The 24,785-nt window shown below is 43.3% G+C and overlaps 2 protein-coding genes across 6 annotated transcripts; one reads left to right on the top strand and one right to left on the bottom strand.

Annotated features, from left to right (window-relative positions):
• Positions 1-254: 254 nt before the first annotated feature.
• gtf3c6 (general transcription factor IIIC, polypeptide 6, alpha) lies at positions 255-8,300 on the bottom strand. Of its 5 annotated transcripts, XM_026176086.2 has the most exons (10): positions 8,110-8,274; positions 3,806-3,847; positions 2,232-2,381; positions 1,982-2,128; positions 1,873-1,906; positions 1,511-1,591; positions 1,352-1,415; positions 1,049-1,093; positions 850-957; positions 255-669 (listed from the first exon to the last, which is right to left on the bottom strand). In XM_026176086.2, exons 3-10 carry the CDS (start codon positions 2,261-2,263, stop codon positions 542-544), a joined length of 639 nt encoding a protein of 212 aa, XP_026031871.1. In that variant the 5' UTR covers positions 2,264-2,381; positions 3,806-3,847; positions 8,110-8,274; the 3' UTR covers positions 255-541. The 5 variants fall into 5 exon arrangements, with proteins under 5 accessions (XP_026031871.1, XP_080160870.1, XP_080160869.1 ...); XM_080304744.1 differs by lacking the exons at positions 1,982-2,128; positions 2,232-2,381 and having other exon boundaries at positions 8,110-8,277; XM_080304743.1 differs by lacking the exons at positions 1,982-2,128; positions 2,232-2,381; positions 8,110-8,274 and adding an exon at positions 5,468-5,547.
• On the top strand, positions 7,419-24,672 carry LOC113026864 (zinc finger homeobox protein 3-like). Its single transcript, XM_026176084.2, has 11 exons — positions 7,419-7,767; positions 10,190-11,897; positions 11,986-12,524; positions 12,694-12,907; positions 13,560-13,667; positions 13,773-13,909; positions 14,075-14,185; positions 15,712-15,874; positions 15,988-20,711; positions 20,800-21,465; positions 21,578-24,672. Exons 2-11 carry the CDS (start codon positions 10,226-10,228, stop codon positions 21,692-21,694), a joined length of 8,451 nt encoding a protein of 2,816 aa, XP_026031869.1. The 5' UTR covers positions 7,419-7,767; positions 10,190-10,225; the 3' UTR covers positions 21,695-24,672.
• The last annotated feature ends 113 nt before the right edge of the window (positions 24,673-24,785 follow it).

The raw sequence follows: 24,785 nt of genomic DNA on the forward strand, positions 1-24,785 counted from the left end.
CAGTGCTCTTCCAACTCTTAGTGCCATCCAAATAGTAGATTTGATCAGAAATATGAAAGCCATTATATTTTAAATCATATACCCCTCTGAATTCTTTATATGTTTATGTAGCTCATTGGAGAAATAGCAATTTATACTGCCTGTTTTGTCTTCCTTTGCTCAGGAATTTTCATTATTGTAAATTCTAAGCTGACCCAGTATCTGTATGTCCATCCTATGAAGATATGATGAGAATTAATATACATGACAACCTATGACAAATTCTGTTTTTTATTCGGGTGTGATTTAACTACATTCATGTTTTGCATAAAATATTTAACAACTTATGCATGACATTTGCCGACATAGAGGCTTAGTATAAAAAAGGCAACAATTACACATTGTGTAAAAATAACAGTAACTCAAACATGTCTCCTGGTTAGCTCTGAAGTGTAATCTAACTGGCATGAGTTTGTTTTTCTTACAGAGTCTCTCAGAGCCATAAAAATTAAAGTGTTTTATGTAACAATGGGAGCTTATGGCACAGCAAAGTCTCTATATCTCAGCCAACTGCTGAGTTATCCAAATCTGCATTGTCCCCATCTTCTTCTGTCTTGTCGCGCAGGTTAACATTTTCTCCTTGACTGGATTCACAGGTTGTGTCCATCTGTTTCCCACCATCACAGCTTCCTGTAAGACAGACATATTTGGGTTTTTAGCATTTTATTTTCCAAAGTTGATTCTTTATCAAACTGCAGATAAAACTGCAGGTTGTGCTGATTAACTCCTAAAAGTATACAGAGTTGTATCAACAATGTTAGACGTGATCATCTATGTTGCACTGCACTGAATTTGGGCAATCAGGCTGACCTGTGCTTGCTTCACACTCTTTCTTCTCTGTGAGAAAGATTCGTTGCATTTTCAGTTTCTTCGCTGTGTGGCATAAGTACTTCAGATCTAGACCACCAACTCCTTTTCCTGCAGACAAAAACAAACAAATAAAAAAAAAAAAAAAACCCAACTTAAGTACTTAAGTAAAACCACTGAAAAAGTTGTAGTAAATTGGTACCTTTTCCTGGTGTCTCCTCAAACAGCACACAAGTTCCCAAAGCATCTTTAAAGAGGCAAAGATAACAAAGATTTAAAAAACAACAAAAAACTTCACAGACAATCAGCCAGCGGCACCCACATGCTCATCTATTAATGGCTTATATTTCCAGAACAAACAATCTGTAATAGTTAATCAGATATCAGACTAGAAATGACTCTTTGGAACTAAGAAAGGACATTAACATGAATAAGTATCCTCGCAGGATGCAAACACAGCAGGTACAAGCAGTTTGAATCTTTTTCATTTTGCAAGATTTCTCACCTTCATATTCTCCTGCAAACACATACGGTCCAACTTGCATCATGGGTCTGTCGCTGTCAATGTCCTTACACACAAAAGAGAAAAGTAGATTTATGAAGCTACACTGGAAGCAATTAGGTTTCTCTTTTCTCAGTACAACAGAATATGCTTCAAACTCACCAGTATCTTGCATGCGCCCCCACTCTTGGTCAGAAAGTCATTGTTGATTATACCAGAGAGCTCCACCACAACAATCTGCTCCTAAACAGAGCAAAATTATTGATGCTTTAGAAAACATAAAAGTGCATTAGAAAAACAGACTCCCCTGAGAGTTATTTTTCTTTACGTGTTCGTGTTAATTATTAAATACAAAAATACACAAAAGTCAAATTATCTGGTGTGATGATTGTCCCTTAAACCAGCACTTGGGAAATGTTACGCTATCAAACGGCTCTGTATCCTCATGTGCAGTTGAGCTAATGCGGTAGCTTCAGGGGGCTACATCGAATGGGAACTACTAGTAAATTTTTGGCATTTCATACCTCCTCTTCCCATTCGTCTTCCATGCTGAAATTCCTGTAATGAAAAAAATATTGTAGGTTATAATTTATGTTTAATTAAGAAAATATATCGAGCTAAACCGCTACTCACTGGCTTAGTAATGTTTTGACAATTTCCGCGAATGTACGGTGGCAGAGAAGAGCCTTTCCAGCGTGTTTTGCCGGGTAGCGCTCAGTTACAAGTCCGTCCATCGAGGGGCGGTGTTGCTCAGTTTTGCAGGTAAATTTCAGAGCGGAGCTATTTAATGAGAACTGGAAATTTAATGATCAGGACTTAAATCTGTCTGTTTGTCTGTGTCTTCTGCCAACAGCTGAGAACTCTGAATCTAAATATTGGCTACCTGTAGGCATACTCATGACCTCCATCTGCCATTAGTGTTATTAATGCCCTCCTGTTTTGAGGCCATGGTCGACATGGTGATGAGATGAGATCAGGTGAGATGAGATGGAATAAGATGATACATTTTATTGATCCCCAAGGGGAAATCCATCTGTCAAAGACAGGGGCATAAAAAAATGAAAAGAAACTCAGATCTCACACATATTCAAAAACATAAAAGAAACAGCCACACAAACAAACACAGTTAAATTAAGAATAAAAGTGGAGTGATATTAAGAACTAAATGAAAAACTGGAGGTTTGTGACATCAACAAATGCTGCAACCCCTCAGGAAAAACATGAGCATCTCAGTGTTTTTAGGTTACTGTGCAGAAGTGAATGGAGGCATACTAATACAAACACTTCAGAAGCAAACATCGAGCTGAAAGTGTGCTGTCCAAAATCATTTATATGATTAAAGTAAGAAATATAAAAATGCTCAGAAACTGCACCTAATAGCCATATTAATTTGCGGACTGTGCTCAGTTGGAAAAGGACAAATGCTCACCAGTGGAACCACGAAGCCTAAAAGCTGAAATGTTGTTGTTGTTTTTAACACATCTGCCATTCAGTTGACTCTGACTTCTTTTGTATATTTTTGTCCTTAGAATGCTCACCTGGATTTAATTTTGTTGTAACATAATCATAATGAATATTATATGTATTTGATAACTACAATACATTTGACGTGCCTGAAATATATAACAATATTTAATAGCCAAAAAGGGGGAAAAATGATACTCATTGATCTCTATGGGAAAATCTCTTTTTCCTGGCTACCCTCTGCTCTGGGGTCAGAGATCAGGGTCAGCTGAGGGTCAGCATTATCGATGCTGGTTGGGTTTCATAATTCCACTTAGGGTGTCTAAAGAGGACTTCTTTTTTCTCACAGAGTCCTCCATTTTAACTCCTTGTGCCTATATACTATCAAAACAGCTGCAGAAAATAGAAAAATGTGAAATAAATTTGTGCAAATCTACTCAATTAACTATAAGTGACAAATAGCTCCTTACACATTAGCAATATTAGGTCATTATTTGGGTAAATACATTTTTGAATTTTGTTTTTCACAAATCCTCTTCCACTGAAAGCCAGGTTAACATCGACTAAGAGAAGTGTAGTAATTGTTAACTTGTTTTAAGTCGGCACATCGGCTGGTGTTGGGGCATTAATAGTAGATTTAGGGAATCTTAGGAAGTCTGGGGATTAGATAGCCTACTATATTTAATCGCACAGAAACTTCACCCCTGCAAAATCCTTATTTTTAATTTTTGTTTGCATTTATCATCTATACTGATTTACTCTGGAAGAAAATGACTAAGTTTGTTCAGGTCTGTTATACAAAACTAACAATTCATTGTGAGGCCTATTTTATTACTGTAACATTTTGTAGCAGAAACCTAAATTTTTGTTTTTTGTAAGTTGCTGAGAAATACAATTTTTCTCAACAATATCCATCCAAGTTTCATGAATCTGATCAAGTCTCTTTTTAGTAAAGTTGTTCACGCACCAAGAGTGTTTTCCGTCTATAAATACCTGTGCAACTGGAAAGGAGACTGAAGCTGGCTGAACCTCACCCTTAGAGAGAAAAAAACAACAAGATTTTGAATCAAAATCAGGCAAAGCAAATTAAAGCGGGGTGGGGGTGCAAATCTCCCATGTGCCTTCTCCCTCCCCGTTTCTGGCCTATCATCTATCTCTGGACCATGGTAGGGGTTGTCATGTCGACCAGCCTACTAGTTACTATGACAACGGCTCAAGGGGAAGCTCTTGCTAGGGAGGTTATTGCCTCCTTGGGGATGTAAGAAGGACAGGGGGAATGTGAGCGCAGACAAAGAGACACCCAAAAAGGCAGGAGTGAAAGGTGAGGTCAAGCCAGAGTGTGTTGACTGGAAGTGTGTCTGCATATGAGGCAGTTTACATTTATAATCCCACAGTACGGGACAGAGTGCGTGAAGGACTAAATCAGTGTTGTCCCACTGAGCCTTTGGATGTAGTACAAAGTTTCCTCTCTCTTGGAAGAGGCCCGAGCCTGTCCATACATGATGCATTACACTTCCTTCTCAGTGCCATACCCTGGGGCAGAAAGGGGCGGAGGTAAGTGAGGGAGTGACATTAAGGACCCTCCAAGGTGTCAGATGGGTCCCCAGCTTCCCCCCATATTTTGTCATATAAATGTCATAAAGACAAGTTTGGAGTTGTGGAGCTTTTGCTGTTCCTTCTGCCTGGGGGGTATCACAATGGTTAATTGCCCCATTAGTACTGACAGGGTAAATTGGTGGAAGGGCTAACTATATATTACAGTGAAAACAACAAACCCCTGGCATACACCTGAGGGCATGGGAAGCTTGGCACATTTAACATTACAGCCTGTGCATACTTGAGTGTTTAGGCAAAAGATGGGATGAGTGTGAATTTTGAATGTACAATCACACCAGCTTTAATACATTATTACAACTCTACACTTATATCTATGGAAATGAACTCAGTGGCAGTCACAGAGAGCGGCGCTGCTTTCGTCTGTGCTGGATCGACGTACGTTCAAACCGATGAGGAAAAATATTCTATTTTTTTCTATTTTAAAAAAACCTTTTAGATGAGGATCGCTGTTGAGGTGGATTGTGCCCAAAAGCATACAGACATGTTCTCCTCACACCGAGACAGACATCAAATGTGTTCGCCCGCCTTTCTGTTTTAATGAAAAACACTTGCAAATTCAATGCAAATGAAAATCTATATTGATAAGCAATACCAGTAATAACAAAGATCATTTGAAGGCCTTGGAGTCATTACACAAGTCTAAGGTTTGGGAAATTTGACTAAATTCAAATGGGCTATGTATCTGAAAATGTCAGGGAAACATATTTCCCTTGTATGTTTTGTTCTTACAGGTTACTCTGTTACATTTATAAGAAACAAACATCTGACAAACTAAAATCAGTAAAAACATGAATGTGTATGAGCAAACAGAAACATTTCCAAACAGCATATAGCCACATTGCAAAAGCTTCAATTAACATTTTATCTCTCTCTCTCTCTCTCTCTCTCTCACACACACACACACACACACACACACACACACACACACACACACACACACACACACACACACACACACACACACACACACACACACACACACACACACAATGTCTGGCCTAACGTTATGAAATGATAAAATAGTATACTGTCACGAACAAATTGCAGAAAATCCATGCTGGCACTAAAACAACTGATCCATCCACGATTTTGCTGGAGCTCATTCCAGCTGTGATAGGGTGAGAGGCGGACTTCACGTTGGACAGGTCGCCAGTCTATTCAGGGCCAACAGATAAAGACACAACAATTCACACCTGCGATCAATTTGGAATCACCAGTTAACCTAACACGCATGTTATTAACCATGGAGACACGAGGGGAACATGCAAACCACACATAAAAAGGCCCCAGCAGGTCGGTGGATTCAAACCCAGGACCTTCACGCTGTGAGGCCACGATGCACACCACACACAACAGATCTGTCACTGTTTTTTTTTTTTATTATTTCTATTGTGTGTATGTATATATATATATATATATATATATATATATATATATATATATATACACACACACACACACACTATCACGTCTTTTTTCAGGTTTTCGAGATTTTCATAAACAATTACTAGATGTACCAAACGAAGGCCATTTTTTTAGCAATGTCTTAAGTGACCAATCGAGGACAACCAAGAGAATCACAAATAAAATGTCAGTGCACTTAAATCTAACACAGGTAGAAAAAATAATTATAAAAAATTTATATTCATGACTTTCCTATTCCGATATGACCTAATAGTGCGGTTGCTTCACGCAACAGTGAGCTGACAGAAACCTATATTCATTTAAGCTTCTGTGGAAATTCAATCAAATATGAGAATCTACAGACTGTTTTATATATGGACTTTTTTGCAGGAAGACTAACGTTTGTGGGGGGAAAAAAAAGTACAATTGTAAAATAAGGACGAGATCAGCTCTGACAAACAAAGCTCAGAAAAGAAATAAAAGGGAAGAAAATAGATGCTATGGATCTTAAATTTAAATGCGGTGTTCACCTTTTAAAATATGGACGATCGACAGATTGCACATCCAGCGTGAAATTCACAATAGTATTATCATAACAATAGATTTCGGTGGCGAGGATGGACGGCCGGACTGGAAACAAAACCCTGCTTGGCTAAAGGTCTTCTGTGATTCTGTGACAGCAATGGATACAATAATTTAGCTTTAGCCTAAATATATATATTTTTGACTTTTTCCAGAGAATTTTTCTTTCCAGTAACATCAAGCCAGTGTGCCAAACTCGAGTCCACTGCTTCGACTAACCTGATCAATCCAAAAAAAGAAAAGGATGAAATACCTTATTTCTCAGCCTATATCCAACCATATAATAGTTTTTTTTCTTTGTTGACCTAAGTATACATTTTAGATCTCTTCAAGGCCTTCAGTTTTTCACAGTTTTTAACTTTTACGAGCCAAATGATCGCAAACAGATTTAGTAAAATAGTGTAATTTAGGCGCATGGCATCATGCATACGTTTGGGCGTCTAACCTGTGCTTTATCAGGCACAAATGTCAACAAGATATCTCTAAAACAATCCTCGAGGGCCTTTTGGTGTGTTTGTACCAGTCTTCACAGTGAAGCACAGTGACAGCGTCGCGTTTTGCGGCAGGTTTTCCATTTTTGCACATTCGTAAAAAACGTCTGGATTAAATGTTTTTTGTTGATGTGGATTTTAGTTCGCCGTTTTTATACTTTACAGCATTCCGATGTGTGTTTTGGTAGAATTACATATTTAAAAAAAATTCTGCAAAACTGTTTCCTTTCTAGATATTTTAAATGGGTGGATTTGTTTCTTAGAATCCATCTAAATGGATACGCCTATTGGAATTTCCAGCAGCGACACACTAGTATAGAATAAAATGTAATGTTTCGGCTGTAATCTCATACTTTTAAAAAAATATTTTCCTCTCCTCGTCTTCTCCTTGCGTCCCCGGCAGCCTCTCCCCCCTCCCTCCGTCCTTCCTCCCTCTCGCTTCTCTCTCGCGGAATCCTATTGATCCAAACGGGCTAATTAGCGGTGTCTGCGCAATTACGCACATGCGCACTGGGCGTAATCTCAGCCATTTTTTGAAGGAAACTAATTAGCAGGAATAAAGAGCCAAGTGTTTTTCCTCCCACAGTGATCAGAACTCATTCTACCTCTGGAGCTCGCACAAACCCCTCCGTCCCCCCATCTTCTGTTTACTACAGCCTATATGTAGCTTTAATTACACTGTTGTTTGGTAACAACTTGGACCCCGCTGCTCTCTCTCCCTCTCCCCATTTTTTTCTCTTCCTGGCTCCGTAAAAACGCAGAGGATCATTCATAAGGAATGAGTGGACTCTCTGCGCGATTGTTTTCTGGACTACTACACATTCAGCGTGCGGAGCTTTGTACCAGAGTCGCTGCAGAAATGTAAGTGTGTCATTTGTTTACGATGTTAAAGGGAGCTGGAGGGACGCGACTCGGCGGTGGGGAGGAGGGGATGTTTGGTCAGTGTAGCCTCTAATTCTCACAAATCGAGCTTTTGTGCGTTAGGTCACCTGTTACTGGTTACTGATCACTCTCGGCTTTTGATGAATCGGGCTAGGATACACTGTAAACAAAGGCTGAAGTAGTGTGGGAGCTGATGGTTGGTCAGTGGCTTGACAACACAGAGACGGGGAGTGAACTATTCAAGCCACTGCCCCTCCGGTATTCTCCCAACAGCCCGGCTACTGTGGTCCCAGATTAATGCTAAAATACCAGTGCTTTTACCTTGAGACTGCGAGGAGGTCGTTGGCTTATGGTCCACCGAGTCTTCACGTATAAAAATCAGTATTTGTCCATATCCAACTGTGTTTATCCAGGTCCCACACGGGCAGACAAAAGGCATTTTCCTAAAGTATTGCTTCACAACTCTTCTCTCTGCCTGTTTCTCTCTCCTTCTCACACCCCTGCTCTCTCTTCTCCCTTGTAACACACACAAGCACACACTCGTGCACACACCCACACCCACACACCAGTCTAGGGAATCCGGGAATACACTTTTTGTTGTATATTTGCACATGATTTTTATGTTGCAACTTCTGTTGCGCCACAACTACAGCAATAGGCCTGTGCATGTTGGATTTCAGGTGTTACATGTGTGCTTAATTGACATCACCACAATTAGCAGCACAAAAAGAGGTACAGGCATATTAACAGACAGAGATGCACACACATGTGCACAGACAGACAGACAGACACACACACACACACACACTGTTAAATGATGGCTTCCCGCACTTGATCGATGAAGAGCCAGGAATGCTTGTATAAATAGTTACATTGCCGATAGACCCAGGTTATTGATTGCAGTGTAAATGAAAATCTTTATCAGATTAGAGACTGTTCTCAGCTGCTGGCAGGCCTGCTTGGTCCCTCAGCATTCTCTGGCAGGACAGTGGACAGCAGCAGTGGGCAAGGGTCTGTGGCCTGTGACATAAACACAGTACATTAAAGCACTATCAGGGTGCCGATATGAGCCATATATCTTAAAGCTGCAGAGAGGGGGAGGGGGTGGCTACAGGAATGAGAGAGAGAAAAGGGGTGTTTAAGGAGGAGGAAGAGGGGGTTGGTTGGTTGAAGGAGAAGGTGAAAGGGTAGATTAAGGTCTCTCCTTGATTAAAAAAGGTCAGTAATGAGATTGTGGGACACACGCAGGCTAACAGAGATGTATCTGTCTTAGATGGCATTCATCTGTCATTCAGAAACTGACGAGGGGAGAAAACCTATCCATTTTTAAGGAAGTATCTATAGTGATACGTTTTTATATAAAGTGAATTAGATTCATTGTGAAATTTTATTGCTCTTTTTTATTTTATTAATTTATCTTAAAGTATGATAGAACGTTATAGGCCAGTACTAGCTTTATTTCAAAGTAATAATTACAAAAGTAAAGTCTTAAATATGTAGATTTAATAAGCTGTAATAAACTGTTTGAAGTATTCATTTTTCAGACATGCCTCTGCTGTGGATTACAAATGAATAATAAAGCTTCAGTTTAATAAAAGCAGGGATTTATTATTTATTACCCTCTAGTATTTATGTGCCTGGGTATTTCTGTAGCAACAGAGCTTACAGGGGATGGAAGCAATATAACAGACCCAGACTGTGAATAAGTCAAAATAAAATCCACGGCAATGCAACACCACAAGTAAAAACTGCTTCGAAAGTGACCACAGATTAGAATTTTTTTTCTTCACAAATTAGAATTAATACGCATCTAAAATCAGAAAAAAGAAAGAGATTCAAGTACATATTTAGCTGTGTTCACTTCTTGTTTTTGTGCTTAATGTGCAAAGTGTGTTCTCAGTGTAAAATTCGCTTGTGTGCTAGACGATGATCCCGTATCCTCATATTATTTGCGTCCTAGTGTGTGCAGCAGAAGATACAGAGACTGATACACAGGCTTTTAAATGTGTTCTTTTATCTGCTTTTATCTAAGTGTGGCAATTTAGACGAAGCCCTTTAGCTCAGAAGCATTCAGTTCTTTATTTAATCCTATCCCCTGAGGAATATTATAGACCTCCTGCGTAGCCTTTACCCGCATTCCTCTACCTAGTTTAGCGCTTGTGCTATTGATTTTCCCATTAAGGGCTAACGCTAACCCCTGGGTAACCAGCCTCTGGATTGCGCACTGTGAAGGCTCTATCGAACAGATGCTATCCAGGGACCCTAATCAATGCGTCCACTGTTATGCAATAATATTTACATGACATATGTTGTTCATTTTCTCCTCTCTTTTTTTATTTCACTCTTCTGTCTCTGCCTGTCCCGCTCTCTTCTTCTCTTCATCTGTAACTGAAACACACAGGTGGGGTAATGATGTGTGGCAGCTGTAGCCTCTGGTATGGACAGCGGTGAGGGAGGAGGAGGGGATGGAGGGGGAGGAGAGGAGAGAGATGCTGACCTCAGTCCCCAGGCTTTATCTCTTCCTCTCCTGACCCTGGCAGTCATTCCTGAGCAGGGGTCATCCTCTCATACCTCAGCCATGGCCCCTACCAAAGAGCCCCTGACCCTGCCTCAGCAGGAGGAGGAGGGCACAGAGCGGTCCCAGGCTAGAGAAGAGACCCAGGGAGGAGAGCAGAAAGAAGGAGGGCGACATTCACGGGAAAATGGAGTGCGTCAAAGGCAGGGGATGAAGGAAGACTTCGGGGAGGGATATTTGTCAGGGCAAAACAAGGAAGAAGGGGAGGTGCTTGTAGGTATAGGAGAGGCATCAGTTACAGGGGGCCTCCCAGCAGCCCTCAACAGAAGAGGCAGAAAGGAGGAGAAGGAAGAGGAGGAGGCCATCTCAAACCAAAGCCAAACCAAATCCAAATGTTCTTTATTACCTCAACAGAGCCAGCACAGCTCTTCTTCCAGCACTGCAAAGGCCAGTGGCACACTCGACAGCAAAATAGCCGCCTCTCCAAAGCCCTCTCCCACTCCTTCCCCCTCTCCAAAGCCCTCCCCCTTTTTTCCCATTTCTCCAAAGCACTTCAGTTGTCCGTCCTCCTCTTCTGCCGTGCTGAGCGAGACAGAGGTAAAAGACATTAAGGGAAATCAGGGCTGGATTTCTGGGTTTCCTCAGAGCTTTAGATCCCAGCAGTCTTCTCTGGCTTTTCCACTGGCAGGTACAGAGCCTGCCAGTACACCTGCTGAGGATGATGGTCTGGCAGGGGTTCCTCATTCTTCCATTTCCAATGGAGATGGTGCCAAAGCTCCAGAACCAAATGACAGCCAGCTAGACACCGAGGTGGATGATGAGAGAGACAAAGAAAGAGAACAGAAAGAAGCTGTCCTTAAAAACCACAACCAAGACCTCTCTCCTACTTCACTGACTGGTCACATGACTATAATGCACTCACGTAATTCCTGCAAAACCCTGAAATGCCCCAAATGTAACTGGCACTACAAGTCTCAGCATACGCTGCAAGTCCACATGAAGGAAAAACATCCAGAGACAGGAGGCCAGTGTGTGTGTGGCACATCTGAGGGAAAGTGTGTGTGTGGTGGTTCAACACGAGGTGTGTGTGTATACTGCAGGTCGGGGAAACCCCATCCGCGTTTAGCCCGGGGTGAAACCTACGCCTGCGGCTACAAACCCTACCGCTGTGAGGTGTGTGACTATGCTACCTCATCGAAAGGCAACCTCAGCATACACATGCAGTCAGACAAACACCTTAATAATGTTCAAAATGGGGGAAACTTGAACGGCCACATGCACACTTCTCATATTACTAACAGCAGCAGCTCCTCCAATGGTCACGAAGTGGATGAGCAGCCATACAGCAAGCTGACACTCTCTATCCCCACACCTACTACCCAGCCTGCCAAGCTCACTCCACCTGCACACTCCCACTCTCATGGTAAGCGGTGGCGATGCGACGTGTGCGACTATGAGACCAGCATTGCCCGCAACCTGCGCATACACACCACCAGCGAGAAACACACACATAACATGCTACGGCTCCAGAGAGGTTACTATCTGTCTCACTGCAGGAGCCTTGCCCCACAGCTTAAACACCTGCAAAACACAGGTGAGTGATGTGTCACAACTGTCACTGTTATCCAGCATTGAAGTTTCAAAATGTGTAAATTGTAATTTGTGCTTTCTCTCTGCCGCAGGTGCCGAGCTTTCACTGAACATGCGGCTGACCAGTCAACAAGTCGCAGAACAGCCAGTTACCCTTGGGTCTACACTGACTCCATCTCCCTCCCCTTCCCCGTCTCCCCCTCCAGCTCCATCTCTGTCCCCCACTGGACCCCTTTCCCAGGGTGTCTTCCAATGCCTTGTCTGCTCCTGCTTTTCGTCCGACAGCTTAGAGTCTGTGGAGCAGCACCTGAATGCTCCCCGTTCCTTGCCCCAGTCTGAGTGGTGCTCCCTAGTTGCCGGTGGTTGCCACTGCAGGCTGTGTGGTTACACCACCCCGCTGAGGGCTAACTTCTCCTTACACTGTCAGACCGACAGACACCGCACCCGTTACCAGCTTGCTGCTCACCTCCAGGAGGGGGGAGACAGGGGTCAGGAGGGGGCTGCCCTCATTGCTAAGGGCAACCCCATCCAGCTGAGGTGCAACTTGTGTGACTACGTGACCAGCAGCTTGGAGAAGCTCAGAGGGCATTCCCTCAGTTCACACCACGAGGCGAGCGTCCGGGTTTACAGAGTAAGTACACAAAACCACACCTTGTCATACTCCAGAACAAAAACCCTTGCGTCTTAGGAATGGCAAGCTACACTTTAAGTATAAAGTGTAATGTTATTAAAAAAGATTGAGGAACCTTTGCGAGCTCATAATATTGTTTTGCTTTGTCTCCTTTTCACTATGTTATTAGTTCCTGCAGCAGTATGATGGTGAAGTCGATGGAGGTTCGTGGCTGTTCCATTGTCTTCTATGCAACCACTCCTCCTCTTCTAAACTCCAAGTACTGAAACACAGTCAAACCCCAACCCATCAACAGCGGGAAGGGCTACTACAGCTGCAGCCAATGGGTGGAGAGGAGCTGGCAGCCATTTTTACCATTAGGAAGAGCCCTGATGGTGTCACGGGTGAGAATATGAACTGTGTGTGGGTGTATTCTAATTCATGTTTCATGTGGTTGCTGACAACGGAGAGCGGACTCGGGATTAAGATGAAAAGAGCGAGAAAATGAGTAATGGCTTTTGCTGAGATATTGATCAAGCAAAGTGATTAGTCGATACACATCCTTGTTATATCCCCAATCACCCCTGACAACAGCTAACTAGCACCTGCTAATCAATGGACCAATACAAATCCCCAGGACGAGAACTGTGGGAGGCAGAGGCTAGCTCCTACTCTGCAGCCACATGCAAGATAAAACAGTAATATGCTGTCTGGAGTGCGCACCTAAAATGACTAGTCCAACACTTTATTTGTAAATTTAATCTATCCGATGATTTGCCTCTGTGTAGATTAAGACTTATTGAGATGAACCGATGTGTTGTAAGTCCATATTACCCTTACTCCACCTCTGAGGAGAATCTAATGTAGAATCAATACTTGATCAATAGTGTATGGAGGCAAGCAAGAAGAATGAAGTGTGCCCCACTGAAATTGCTCTTTTTGAATGATGTTACCTAGCGAATAATATAAACTACAATTAGCTTGATAGTTTGCAGGAACATAAAGTATGAAGCACTGTGTTTGTAGGACATAATTACTTGTCTTGTTGTCTCCCAGGAGAGCTCAGTGAAGATATGGAAACTTCCAGCGAGTCCTGCTCTGGTCCTTTGGACACAACCAAAGACACATGTAACTTGGGGGCAAAGAAGATTTCTGCAGAGACAGGTATTGCTGCTTACATCAGTTCTACAGCATACTAATTGTTAAACATGATGCTAGTATGACAATGTATTTTGTTGTAATTATATTCATATTCATTTTTACTTTTAGAAAAAAATAGAGTGGAGGAAGGAGAAAAGAAGGAGTCAGTGCCCTCAGTCAAGCGTCCGTCATCTGGATGCACGGAAATGGAAAACACCATCTTAACCAAACGCCCTAGAACACACCAGCAAAATGAGAACCAGCAGGTGACACACTTTTAAATTATTCAAATATGAATAAGTGAATACAGAATGTACCGCTGGACATAACAAATTAAAAGCCCGCGCATTTCCTTGCGTGATCTGTGCCACCTTCAGATTCACACTTCTCTCCCTTCTATATTTTTCTCCCTTCCCTTTCCTCTCTTTCAGACTGTCCAGTGCCCTTTGTGCCAGGTTAAACTCCCATACACCCAACTTCGACAGCACCTCACACATGTGCACAGTGTGGCGCAGGACTGTGTAGACAAGCTCATCAGCACAGTAAGTGCATGCAACTGTGTATTTGCTGTATTTGCGTTTGTCGGGAAGCAAAAGAAAATGTGAGGGCAAGCGATGGGGGATGGGGCAGAGTGAAATGTAGGGAGACAATTCCATTAAGAAGGCACCAGAGAGAAAGGCAACGCTTTTTTTTTAATGCATGTTTAAGTAGCTCCCCGCTATCATCTTTGATGCAGCCGTGCATTCTGTGTGTATGTGTATGCGCGTCTCTTAGAGTGGAAGAGAGAGGGTTTGACTGAGTGAGTGAGGGAAAAGCCAGTCTTTCTATAATGCATGTTTAAGTAGCCCTCTATTACCAGAAGTGCAGTCAAGCTAAAAAGGGGCCCCCCTGCTTTTTACTGTGTCTCTCCAACTAACAATGACCGGTCATCTATCCACATCACCATCCGCCATCTCCTTGGCCTGTATGCTAAGTGGCCTTTGTCTCTTGCTCTCTTCCCTCCACTTCACTGACTGCTTTTCACCCTTTTTCCCCTCTGCTGCCCTCCCTCCCTCCCCCCTCCAGCTACTCCTATCATTCCTATTCTGCAATTTCTGGCGTTGCCCCTCCCTTTCTGTCTCTCCCAAGCTCTCTCTCAATTTCTTATGCGTTACCCCTCCCTCACTCACTGTCTTTCTCCAAAGCAGTTTTTTTTTTTGTTCATTGCCCCATACTTCCTCCCTCCCTCTCCCTGCTCGCTCTTTTTCAAATCCTACACCCCTTAGTCTCCCCCTAGTCCTCCCTCCTTCCTTCCCCCCTACCCCTCCCTCACTCTCTCTGATAGTAATTGAGGTTCATTAATTCAGACTGAGGTGATGATGGCCATTATGTACCTTGCTTTCCAATTACGCTCTCTAGATTAAGCCTGACCTTCAGTTTTCTCTGCAGTGTGTGTGTGTGCGCGCGCGTGCATGTGTGTGTGTGTGCAGTTGTTCTTCCCTTTTGCTCTTATGAAGCTGTTATGCAGAGAAAACTCTTGTCATGTAAATCTCATCTTTAGCTGTCTGTCCTTTCCTTTGGGTGGCTAGCTGTTCGGGTAGATATAGTATTTGCTCTTATTGCTTGAAGCTGTGGGGACGGAGGTTTTCTATATGAAGAATGATTTTAAATAAATTCATTATTCAGCTCAGTAAAGTTTTATTAAACCCTTGGGGCATGTTGGAGGGCGTCGCATGAACTGAAGGGCAGACCCACATATCTCAACCATGTATACTTATTAAGAAATTGATGTGCCTTGCTGCTTAGACTGCTGTGCAGGCAGGTGCAAGATGTAACGATACACTTTAATGTTTTATGATATCAGTAAGGGGAGTGCAGGCACTCTGTGTTTATACATCTTGAGATTTGCTTGCTATTATCCTCTACAATTAAGCATGTTTTATTCATAATGTAGGATTAGGAAAACACTGGGAATACCCCAGCTTTCTTTTATTCCGAATTGGTGAAACAAACCTTAGTGAGAAAATTTAACAAAGGAAAAAAAAAAAAAGACCAAAACTGACAGCCCGTTACATTTTCTTTCTTCCAGGTCGCAACACCCATGGAACAACCGCAGCCTCAGCTGGAGACAGAACTACAGGCAGATTCTCTCACAGATGATATTCAGAAAAATAAAACCACCAAGAATAGCAATGCAAATAGCTCCCATGCTGCAGATTCCTGCGCTTCAACCAATTCTCAGAAAAACAAAGGTTGGTGTAAAGTGCCAAACTGATACCAGTTTACTAATTAAAGAAGCAACAATAGCACACCATGCTACTTTTATTTGCCCTGCTCACAGCCATTATATCTGTACATTTTATAGGCATTTCAGTGGAGAGCACTGAGGGAGACGTAGCCGCACCCAAAGATGTCACAGCTCTTCTCACCCCACCCCTAGAAGACAACACCACTCACCCTTCCAATGGCAGATTGGCTCCCCAATCCCCGACTCAGATCCCCCCATCCTCGCCTCCCACCTCACCACCCGGTGACCCCCCTCCCCTTTCTGATCGTCATGGTTACCGGTTCCGTTGCAGCAGGTGCAGCTTGGCGTTCCCCACTCAGGAGAAGCTCCAGCTGCATTGGCAGTACCATGCCATGAGGGCGGCGACAGAGTGCCCCCTCTGTTCTAGACAATGCCGCAGTCAGGAGGCCTTGCAGAGACACATGCAGAACACGCACTCACAGCTGGACAGCACACAGGGACAGAATACGCTATGGCCACCTCATACTGTGCAATACACGGAGAATAACAAGAATTCAGCTCAACAAGATTTTAGTTTATCACCCCAAGTGGGTCAAGAAGCAGGAGAGGGAGAGGATGAAGACATAGATGAAGGAGCAATAAGCATGGAGGGAAAAGATGAACAAAAAGATGTTAAAAATAAGGAGAAAGGCATGGTTTCTGAAGTGGATGGAGGTGAGGAGGATTTAACTGAGCCAGAGAAAGGGCCACATGAGGAGATCTTATCAGAACTTGGTTCCAGCTCTCTTGTCAAAAAGAGCTCTAACCCCACAATGGACCGTTATCTGGATCCATCCAGGCCCTATAAGTGCACCACATGTTCTGAATCTTTTACTCAGAAAACGATCCTTCTGGTCCATTATAACTCCGTGTCCCATCTCCACCGGGCCAGACGAGCCCTGCAGGAAACTGGCACTAGTGTTGCTGCTCCAGAGGCTCCCCGCGGCCCAGATCCTAGACCATACCGCTGCCGATTGTGTGGAGTGGGCTATAGCCAGAGTTCCACACTGGATATACACCTTCGATCAGTCCTTCATCAGACTAGAGCGCGTGCCGCTCAGAATCCCACATCACAGACGCCTGCATCTACTGTAGCTGTTCCACAGTCTGTCCCCACTACAGCTACTCAGGCCGCTACCACTAGAGAAGAAACACTGAAGAGTTTGCCTTTCACAAAGAGGCCAGATGGCATGAGCTCGTCAAATTCTTCATTAGCTGGTTCTGGCTTAGTAGCTGACGCCCAGCCGATCCTGTCCAACCCAACAGAGAGCCCGCAGGCTAAAAAGCGAGTGTCAGATCTTCTAGCTTCAAGAAACCAGCTAATGCTAATACAACAGCAGCAGATAGCCCAGGCACAGGTCCAAGCTCAGTTACAGCAGCACACAGCTTTGCTCCAGTCTCAAGTTATGCAGCACCTTCCCTTAGGGCCAGAGAATCTCCTTAAACAACACTTCTCCCTGACCCCAGACAATTTGCTTTCTCTTCAGCAGCAACTTCTTCTGCCCTTTTACATGTCTGGAGAAATGAAGCTCAACCCAGAGTTCATTGTTAGTAGCCCAGAATGTAGCCACTTGATATCTGCCAGCTCTATCCTGAAAGAGCAGGTTAAGACAGAGGCTAAAAGGGAGACTCAAACAGATGAGAAACAAACCCAGAAACAAAGTTCAAGTTCAGTTAATACCCAACCAAAGGATCTTTCACAGTGTGAAGCAAAGGTTGATGCAGTCTGCAGTGACCCCCCTACTAACCAGACAGAAAAAGAAAACAGCAATTCTAGTTTTGAGGAAGAAAAACGAGAAATGCATGCTCCTGTTGTTAAAAATGAGAGTCGGGAGGAGGAAGCCGTTTCCTCCTCATTTCATCTACTTGGATTGCAGTGTCCTCCTCCCAGAGTGCCCTATGCTGCTGTGAATGGGGAGCCTCTCAGAGCCCTTCTGCAGAGTTATGGCTATGAGTTAGCACTGCAGTATATACAGAGTAGACACAAGCACCAGCAGCAGACAGCCACTCAAAAAATACCAGATAAGCAAGAGTTTTCTGATATAAACAAGATCGAAGTATGCTCAGAAGAGGAAAGAGATCTATTTTGTAAACTACAGGCTGGAAAGATTGAGCGCTGTGATAAAGGAGTGGAAGGCAATGGAAACATAGAAAGGTTGACAGAAGAGAAAAGTGAGGACAGAGGCAAAGAATCGACTAATAAAGAGAAGAAATGCTGTGAAAGAGGGAAGAAGTGTAGAGACTGTGGCAAGTTCTTTTCAGATGCATTGATTTTAAAAAGCCACCAGGAGTATATTCACAGAATGCTGTTCCCCACTGCTGTCCTGGAGAGGTTTTCCAGAGAATACAGGCTTCAGTATGACCAGATGTACCCACTTACACAACCTAAATCTGAAGAGGATTCAGTTCCACCTCCAGCTCCAGCTCCTGCTTCAGCTGCATGCTCAGAATCAGAACAAGCACCAGAACCAATGAAGGCTCAAGTTAAAACCCTTGAATCTTCACCAGGTTCAGAAGCCATGAATAAAGCAGATTCTACAGCTTCAGACCTAACAGTAACTGCCCCTTCAGCTTCTCCTGCTTCTCCTGGTCAACCTCTAGATTTTTCACAGCACGAGACACCCATCCAGATCTCAACCACACCTGCTGCCCCTATTTCCCAGAACACTCCCCCTTTACCTCTTCCCTTACCCAAAATACCTATGCTCCCTCTTTCCTTGCCTCAACTTTCTATACCACCACTACCCCTACCAAAGCTTCCTCTACCACCAATTCCTTTTCCCATGGAGCTACCGCTCCTCCCTCCTGTTGTGATGCAGTCTGTGGCTCTTCAGCCCCAGCCTTGGTTAGACTCGAGTGTAAACCCTGAGCTGGCAAAACTCTACCAGTCTCAGCTTAACCCTGCACTGCTGGGGCAACAACCACAGCTTAGCCCAGCTTTGTTAGCTCAGCAGTCACAGCTGAGCCCAGCTTTGTTAGGTCAGCCTCCACAGCTCAATCCTGCATTGCTTGGCCAACCATCCCAACCCAGCCCTATCCAAGCAGGACAGCAAAGTCAAGTCAGCCCAACAATACCTGAACAGCAGCAGGGGAAGAGAACCCGAACACGCATCTCTGAAGAACAACTAGCTGTTCTAAAGAAACACTTCAATATTAACAGTCTCCCTAATGATGAAGAGATCAACAAGATGTCTGCTTCGTCCGGTCTGCCTCACAAAGTCATCAAACACTGGTTCCGCAACACCTTATTTAAAGAGCGCCAGCGAGACAAGGATTCTCCTTATAATTTTAATAATCCCCCAACCACAGCCCTGGAGGACTCCAGAGAGGATATAGCACAAAACCAGTCTTTGGCGCTTTCCCCATGTTCACTGTCCCCTGGGTTCCCACACAACGCTTCCCCACAGCCTCAGACAACAGACCTGCATAGAGGAGAACACCATAGGGGCCGACGCTCTTCACGAACCCGCTTTACGGAGCAGCAGCTGGAAACCCTGCAGGGGGTGTTTGAGGCCACTCCCTACCCCAGAGAGGAAGAATATGACAGGTTGTCTGCTCTGTTATCTCTCCCTAACAGGGTCATTGTTGTGTGGTTCCAAAATGCCAGGCAGAGAGCCCGCAAAAATCAAGACCGAGGCACTGATGATGGATTAGAGGTGAAGCTTGACAACATACACAAGCAGCGAAATGGCTGCTATCAGAATGATGATAATAATCAGGATAATAGCTGTGAGGATGAAGGACAAGGTGACTCTCAGAATGAAAACTCCATGGATCTGACGTATGAGTATTACACCCAACCTGACTCACCTGCCCTTGATTCTTCTACTCACTGCACAGAAAGTGAGCATCCTGTGGCCAAAGGTGAGCCGACACCTGCTCAAAAGAAGCAAGAAGATAAAATAAGTTCACCTCGAACTAACATAAACGCAGCTCCTGATAATACTGAAAAAAGAATTTCAGATGCAGAAATCCAGCTTAAAGAAACTATTCCAGCCATGAAAACAGGGTTTTCTCTACAACCTGAGACCAAATTGCCAACAGAAGGTACTCTAGAAAGATCCCAGCCTCTTGCTACTTCCTCTTTACAGAAAACAGTACACACTACATCTCATCCAGACCAAGTGAATACACACAACCCTCCTTCAGATCAAGCTGTTGAAAAGGCTCCTGAGACATCACCCAGCCTCCCTTCTGCTCTAGAGTCTGAAACAAGTCACAATGATACTGCAGCTTGCCCATCCACTGAAACCCATCAGCAAACCCAGCTCCAAACCCAGGCTCAATTCCAGTGCAATCTTTGTCCAGCATCCTTGCCATCATTCCAGCTGTGGCAGGAACATCAGACCAGACACCTCCTAGCAGCTCAATCCCAGGTGCAACTCCTCCACTCCAGCTTCACAGACCGAACCATGCCTTATATGATGCTTCACCCCAACCATCCCTTAATGGCGAGCCAAATGCTTTCCCAGATACACTCAAATCCCACACTTCCCATGATTTCGCACTTAAACAACATACAAATGAAGAACACACTCTCTGATCACTCTAGTAACACACTTACAAATCCCCTGACAACCATAAAGCAGGGTACAGCGCATATATCAGAGACCGGTTTTGAGGGCCAAAGGGGCAGCAGAGAGGTCGAGGAGGAGCACAGAAGAGATAAACGTCAGAGAACCACCATCACTCCAGAACAACTTGAAGTGTTGTATCAGCGCTACAGCTTGGATTCTAACCCCACCAGAGGAGTCCTCGAAAGCATTGCACGCGATGTTGGTCTCACGAGACGAGTGGTTCAGGTACTGAATAGATGAGAAGACAGTGATGATAATTTTGTGGTGTTGGTTCAGCTGAATTTTAAAGCACATGTCTTCCTTCCTTTCACAGGTTTGGTTTCAGAATACCAGAGCGAGAGAGAGAAAAGGGCAGTTCCGGTCAATGGGGCCAGGATCCAGTTTCAGCTTGGGTTTGAATCACTTGCGATGCCCATTCTGCAGGGCTCTCTTCAAGGTGAAAAGTGCTCTAGATGCACACATGAGGTCACGCCACTGGGCAGAGGCTGAAAGAGCAGGCTTCAACTTAACAATGAGCAATGGATCCAGTGGGCAGTCTGGGATGGCTATGTCTGTCATGGACAGACCAGGTCCATCGATATCCTCCAGCCCAATCCCAAACCACGGCCATGTCATCAGCAACCGAGAGTCAAGTATGAAGTTACCCCTAACTACTTTGCCTTCAACCACTCATCTAAACAACCCCGAGGAGGATGATGACTATGAGGAAGATGATGAGGAATACCCGTGTGAGGAGGGTTCCAGTATGGCTGACCAAGGGTCTCTTAGTCCTGAAGGATCTGTGGGTCCAAGCTCAGACTGGGGTGAGACACAAACTTTGCAGCAGCAGCACCATCAACAACAGCAGCGCCAAAGGACACAGATGAGCCACTTCCAGTTACTCCAGCTGAAAGACTTTTACAGAAGCCATCGCACACCCAACCGACAAGAGTGTGAGACACTGGGCCAGGAACTGGGTCTGCCTCACCGTGTGGTGCAGGTAATTGTTTTTAAGTATTTAAGATTAAAAAAAAAAAAAAAAAAAGAGGAAAAATCTTTAAAATGATATTTGATGATTGTTGACATTTGTTTTGTTTAAATATTCTTTGAAGGTTTGGTTCCAAAATGCCAGAGCTAAGGAGAAGAGGGCCAGGAGCCTGAGCTCTGACTCTGCTGAGAGGGAGAATGCTGAGCTCTCGGCGGGAACAGGGGAGAGAGACAGAGCTTAGAGAGGCGGACTGCTTCCTTCAACTACGTTCGCACCAAAACCCCTCCTGCAGTTGCCATCTTACTCCAAACAAACACCATGTCCAGTTGCTGCCATCCCTCTAACACGAACGCCCCAAAGAAGCCGAGTTGCAGTGGCCCAAAGACAAACTCTCTCAGCCAAAAGTAGGAGAGAGCACAAACCACGTCCTGTCAACCACAGCTTTCCAGTCTTCATTTTTTCCTTCAACTCTTGCCCAAGTCTGTTCTTTCTAAAAAGAGCTTCTCTCCTTATTCAGTCAGACACCTTACTACAACCAAACTCCACCTTGATAAAAACCAACCAGATGCCACAGAGGCCAAAGAGCATTCTCAAAGTATGTGACCTCACTGCCCAGCTAGACCTGCAGTCTACCTCTCAGTCTGCACGACAGACTCACAGTGGGCCCTCCACCAGACCAGTGCTAGATGACTAGCTGTGTAGCATGTAGTGCCAGTCTGTACGAGGCTGGAACAAAAAAATGTCAAAGAGATTTTAGTGTAAATAGAGAGCTCCAAAAAATAAACTTGAAGAAAAAACGGTTAGAAGTGGAAGAAGAAAAAGAAGAGGAAAAAAAAAAACTGAATTGTATCCTTGAAATACACAGGGATATTAGCATAGAGCTTTTGTAAAGACTGACTCAGATTCCAAAGCTCATAACCAAAATTTTACATGTCTGTGGATTTCGTTTGAACACGTTTGTTTTCAATAACAAACTGCAGAGCTGACGTCTGTACGGTGAAGGGGTGAGATCTGCAGCTGGCATAGGTAAGCCGAGTACCAATAGACTGACCCGGTGCTAGAATGCAGCTTCACCCTCCAAAAGCCAATGATGAGTCTTCTGTTGTACATGTACTCCTTCTATGTTCCTTTAGTGGATAACAGCCCAAATAGCACAGAAAGTAAAGGCCAGTTTGTCCCAAAAGGGACAAACTATTTTTTTATAGCACTCAACCATTAAACTGTATATGAAAACTTTAACCAAACTCGAATTTACGTTGTGTGTGTTTAGTCATAGTTTCTTAATATAAATCTTATGGATTGAGATAAACTGTCTTGCTTCGATATAATAGTGTCATGATTATGAAAAGATTATGACAGCTTTGATATGTTCAGGCGAGGTGACTTACTGCCTTTCCGTTCTATTTGAATATACCAATGGCTTACCAATGTTATGTGATTAATGTAAAGCTTTCTATGCTCAGGTCAACAGCTCAACATGGCTCTGCTTCAAATGTGATCTTAATACTGGACTTTTCTGTTTTTAAAACAGAAGAGACACGGTTTAACCATGGACTAAGTATTAAAGGATATCTTTAAAAAAAAAGAAGAAAAAAAACATCTCTGTATTTCAAAGATCTGAGCTTTTCACCTCTGAGTAATAGATTGTTACAAAAAAAAGAACCTTATTGAAACTAAAGTGTTTAATAGCGTGAGGGGTAAATGTACAGTATTTAGCTTTTGTATGGTTGACTCGAGACTTCATTGGATGTTTGAGACATAGCTCTCTTTTCCACTTACAGAAAGAGAGCTACTGCGCAAAGCTGAGAAAAAACTTCGGATGTTATTGATGTTATTTTTGTACACTTAATTTATTTTCCCTCCTTTTCTCCCTCCCCACCTACCCACTTTCCGCTTTTTCTCACTACCTTTCTTCCTCTGTTCATTTGCAACCAGTCCTTATTCTATCTGTAATAATGATAATATAACAATAATAGCTAAACAATAATTAATGCTTTAAGACAAAAATCCAAAGACGTGATAATACTTTAACCATATGACCTACAAAAAAATAAGCGCTACTGTTTACTTGACGATGTATTGCTGTTTTTAAAGAAGGAAGGAGTCCCTGTATCTAAGCTACTGTTTTCTGCCTCTCATAAGCACACTGGAGACTGTAACCAAAACCCCAAACTAGAGCCATGGCAGTCTGTAAAATAGCGGTTGAAGAGTTTTACTTCTCTTGAGAAATGTTGCAGTTTATTTTTCTTTTATACCATAGTGTTGAACTTCAGCCCTTAAGGATGTCCAGTTTGCTGCTAATGTACTGTAGTTTCTAACGATACTGTAGAAAGATGCATGCTCTGATCGCTTTACCACTAGGCTTTAATGACTACAAACTGTAATGATACCTGTGATGCTGTTGATAAACTGCTCCTCTTTTATTCTGTTCAGAAACAAATGGATATGTGGGGCTCAATTCCATCAAGTTTTTTTTTTTTTTTTTACAGTATCATAATAATTACCCTTTCTCAGAAAACAGAAATGGCTTTCGTAATATCAGAATTTTTTTTTTCTTTTCTATTTTTTTTGTTAAAGCTTCCAGTCTGAGAGAAACCCTCCGGGGGCATTTACTTCTCAATGCTTAAGGAGATACTGCAGTTCTTTGAAGGAGTTCAGCCCCAAACCCTCTACTGGTTGATGTCTTTCTGTGTTGCAATGTCTCTTGTCCGTTTGTCCAGCTTAAACAGCTTTGCTAAACTCAGACTGACATCACAGCCGACTTTCCAAAGGATGTGGACTGACTAACTCTGTCATGTTTCGTTCTTAACTAACCAATGTTTACGACAATACCAATGAGCTTTCTTCTGTACAGAAATGTGCATTCCAAATACCACAAAGGCAGTTTTTTTTTAAAATATACTGATTATTTTCAGATTTAATTTCTCTCGTATTCTCTTGATCTTAGTGACTGTAAGATGTACATATTGGAGTACTCTATGGTGAAGAGACTCTGTTATCCTTACTGTAGGTAAAACAGTTCTTTTCATTTTTTTTCCTGGATATGTTGTTGCCATAGTGATGACCAAAAAGATACCTGTGATGTGCACCTGTCCTTATGTCCTGCTCCAGTGGTTTAGTGTGTCTCTATACTCTCCCTACCCCAGTTGTGCTGGTGTGTGTTTCTCTTCCTTTCCCTCCCCGTACTCCACTGAGCTAAATAAAGTCTGCTTTGGTGCACGCTCTGGTCTCATCCTTTTGGTGTAGCCGAGAGAAGCCATTTTGTGAATGTTGTGGTATGCGAGGGTGTCTGCTTGTTACATGCGTGTTTCATATTCCAGGGTGTATGTTCG

The sequence above is a fragment of the Astatotilapia calliptera genome, chromosome 7, assembly GCF_964374335.1.
Source record: "Astatotilapia calliptera chromosome 7, fAstCal68.1, whole genome shotgun sequence".
In the NCBI taxonomy this organism is placed as follows: Eukaryota; Metazoa; Chordata; class Actinopteri; order Cichliformes; family Cichlidae; genus Astatotilapia; species Astatotilapia calliptera.